The sequence below is a fragment of the Vigna unguiculata genome, chromosome 2 (assembly GCF_004118075.2).
Source record: "Vigna unguiculata cultivar IT97K-499-35 chromosome 2, ASM411807v1, whole genome shotgun sequence".
NCBI lineage: Eukaryota > Viridiplantae > Streptophyta > Magnoliopsida > Fabales > Fabaceae > Vigna > Vigna unguiculata.
This window is the reverse complement of record NC_040280.1, coordinates 24,048,542-24,051,004: the sequence shown is the minus strand read 5'-3', so window position 1 is coordinate 24,051,004 and position 2,463 is coordinate 24,048,542. Positions and strand designations below refer to the sequence as shown.

Sequence of the window (2,463 nt, the reverse complement as noted above, 5' to 3'; positions counted from 1 at the left end):
TAAAAATAAGATAAAATATTTAAAGTATTAATTGAATGGTAATTGTGTAAATTACAAATATGGTAGGGTTATTTTGAACAAAATATTAAATGAGTTGTGTGTAATGACATTGAAATAAACAAAAAATTAAAAATAACACGTGTTAGTATTTAAAAATATGTATGTGTGGATTTTTTATGGTACCAAATCTTCATATATTAATAAATTAGGTGTATAGCAATTATTTGACTTGAAAAATGTAAATAAAGTATATTTTGAATGAAGAATATATAAACAACTGATAGCTGCTCTAGCTGTTGCATCTCTGTGGAGAGAGAATCATATGGCAGAAGAAGAAGCAGCAGCAGGTAGACACCATGTGCTCCTCTTACCAGGACCAATGCAAGGCAACGTAAACTCCATGATGAAGCTGGCACAGCTTCTAGCTCTGCATCACTTCCACATCACCTTCCTCACCACCGACTTCATCCACCGCCGCCTCCACCGTTTCGCCGACATCCACTCTCTTTCACAAACCTACCCCAACCTCGAATTCAAGTCCATCTCCGATGGCCTCCCTGATCATCACCCTCGTTCCAATAACAACGCTTTCGCTGACCTCTATTCTTTCTTCAACTCGCATGGAAAACCTCTCCTCACAGAAATTCTTCTCTCCAAAACTGCTGCCAAGCCCAAGGTCACGTGCCTCATTGGTGACGGATTCCTCGGAGGCCTCACCGCTGACGTGGCGGATGAGGTTGGGATACCGGTCATTCATTTTCGCGCCATCAGTGTTTCAAGCTTCTGGGCTTTGTTCTGTGCTCCAAATCTCTTTGAATCCAACGAACTTCCAATCAGAGGTATAATAAAACTATAAGTTATAATCTATTTGTTATAAATTATCATGCTTGATAATACGATGAGAACTGAATCGAAACTTATTGAAGGAGAGGAAGACATGGATCGCATCATAACCGCTCTTCCAGGCATGGAAAACATTATCCGATGTCGAGATCTCCCAAGTTTTTATCGAGGAACAGAATCCAACCAAGTAGATCCTTTAAAATCCACGGTCTTTGATTGCCATCAAACACTTCGAGCCCGAGGAGTCATACTCAACACTTTCGAGGATCTAGATGGTCCTCTATTGTCACAAATGCGTCTCAAGTTTCTCCGTGTCTTCGCCGTTGGTCCTCTCCATGCGCACTTGAACTCCAGAAGAGTATCCGACGCCAAAACGACGCCGTCCACGGCTTCTTTCTGGGAAGCGGATAGAAGTTGCTTGACTTGGCTTGACTCTCAGCCGTTGCAATCGGTGCTATATGTGAGCTTCGGTAGCATTACTACCGTAACAAGGGAGAGGCTCATGGAGTTTTGGTACGGTTTGGTGAACAGCAAGAAGAGGTTCTTGTGGGTGATTCGGCCAGATATGGTGGCCGGAGAAGACAACGGTGACCGGGTACCGGCTGAGCTGGAGGAAGGGACTAAAGAGAGGGGGTTCATAGTGGGGTGGGCGCCACAAGAGGAGGTGCTGACACACAAGGCCATTGGTGGGTTTTTGACACACAGTGGGTGGAACTCAACCTTGGAGAGTTTGGTGGCCGGTGTGCCCATGATTTGCTGGCCATGCTTTGCGGATCAGCAGATTAACAGCAGATTTGTGAGTGAGGTTTGGAAAATTGGATTGGACATGAAAGATTTGTGTGATAGACACGTTGTGGAGAAGATGGTAAATGATGTGATGGTTCATAGGAGGGAGGAGTTTCTGAAATCAGCTCAAGCAATGGCTACGTTGGCTCACAAGAGTGTGAGTCCAGGTGGTTCCTCTTACTCCAGTCTCCAAGATTTGGTTGAATACATTAAATCAGTTGGCAGGAAAAATAATTAACACTGCACACTTCTTGTAAGCATGGCAGCGAGGTGGCCCCTTAAGTTCCTTTTACCGTTCTCACCAAATAAATGCAGCTTTTGGTTTTTGGGTTGGGGTGGGGTTTGTCACATCTTGATGTAATTTTGGTTCTTCTGATTTCATCATCTCATTTTGCGTGTATAACTCTATTTATACACAGGAATATGATGATAAAGCGGTGAAAGTTGTTTTGGAACATTTCAATGGTTTGGTTACTTTGACATAACTATATTGGTCCTTTGACTGTGATTCTGCTGCCCTTCAGTGGAATTTTTTTAGGACAATTTTTTCGACGATGTTATTTTACCATCAATGCTGGTTTGAATTGTTGATGTTGCTATAGTGTATTGCTCTGTGCTGTTAAATAGCCATTATATAGTGCTATATATGTAGTAGATTATTGGTTTTCTGCAATATTATGCATTTGATAACACTGTATTGTTGGAACTTGTATTCTTTTAGTGTGTCTACATCAAAGATCCCTTTCTTTATTTAGCCTGATCATGAAGTTTTGTTTCGTAATATTTTAATTTTGTCTGAAATATTAAGTAGTACGACAATTATATAATACAACT

At 41.5% G+C, this 2,463-nt stretch overlaps 1 protein-coding gene across 1 annotated transcript; it reads left to right on the top strand.

The window, feature by feature from the left end:
• Positions 1–273: 273 nt before the first annotated feature.
• Positions 274–2,220, top strand: LOC114174288 (7-deoxyloganetic acid glucosyltransferase-like). Its single transcript, XM_028059104.1, has 2 exons — positions 274–839; positions 927–2,220. Exons 1-2 carry the CDS (start codon positions 323–325, stop codon positions 1,865–1,867), a joined length of 1,458 nt encoding a protein of 485 aa, XP_027914905.1. The 5' UTR covers positions 274–322; the 3' UTR covers positions 1,868–2,220.
• The last annotated feature ends 243 nt before the right edge of the window (positions 2,221–2,463 follow it).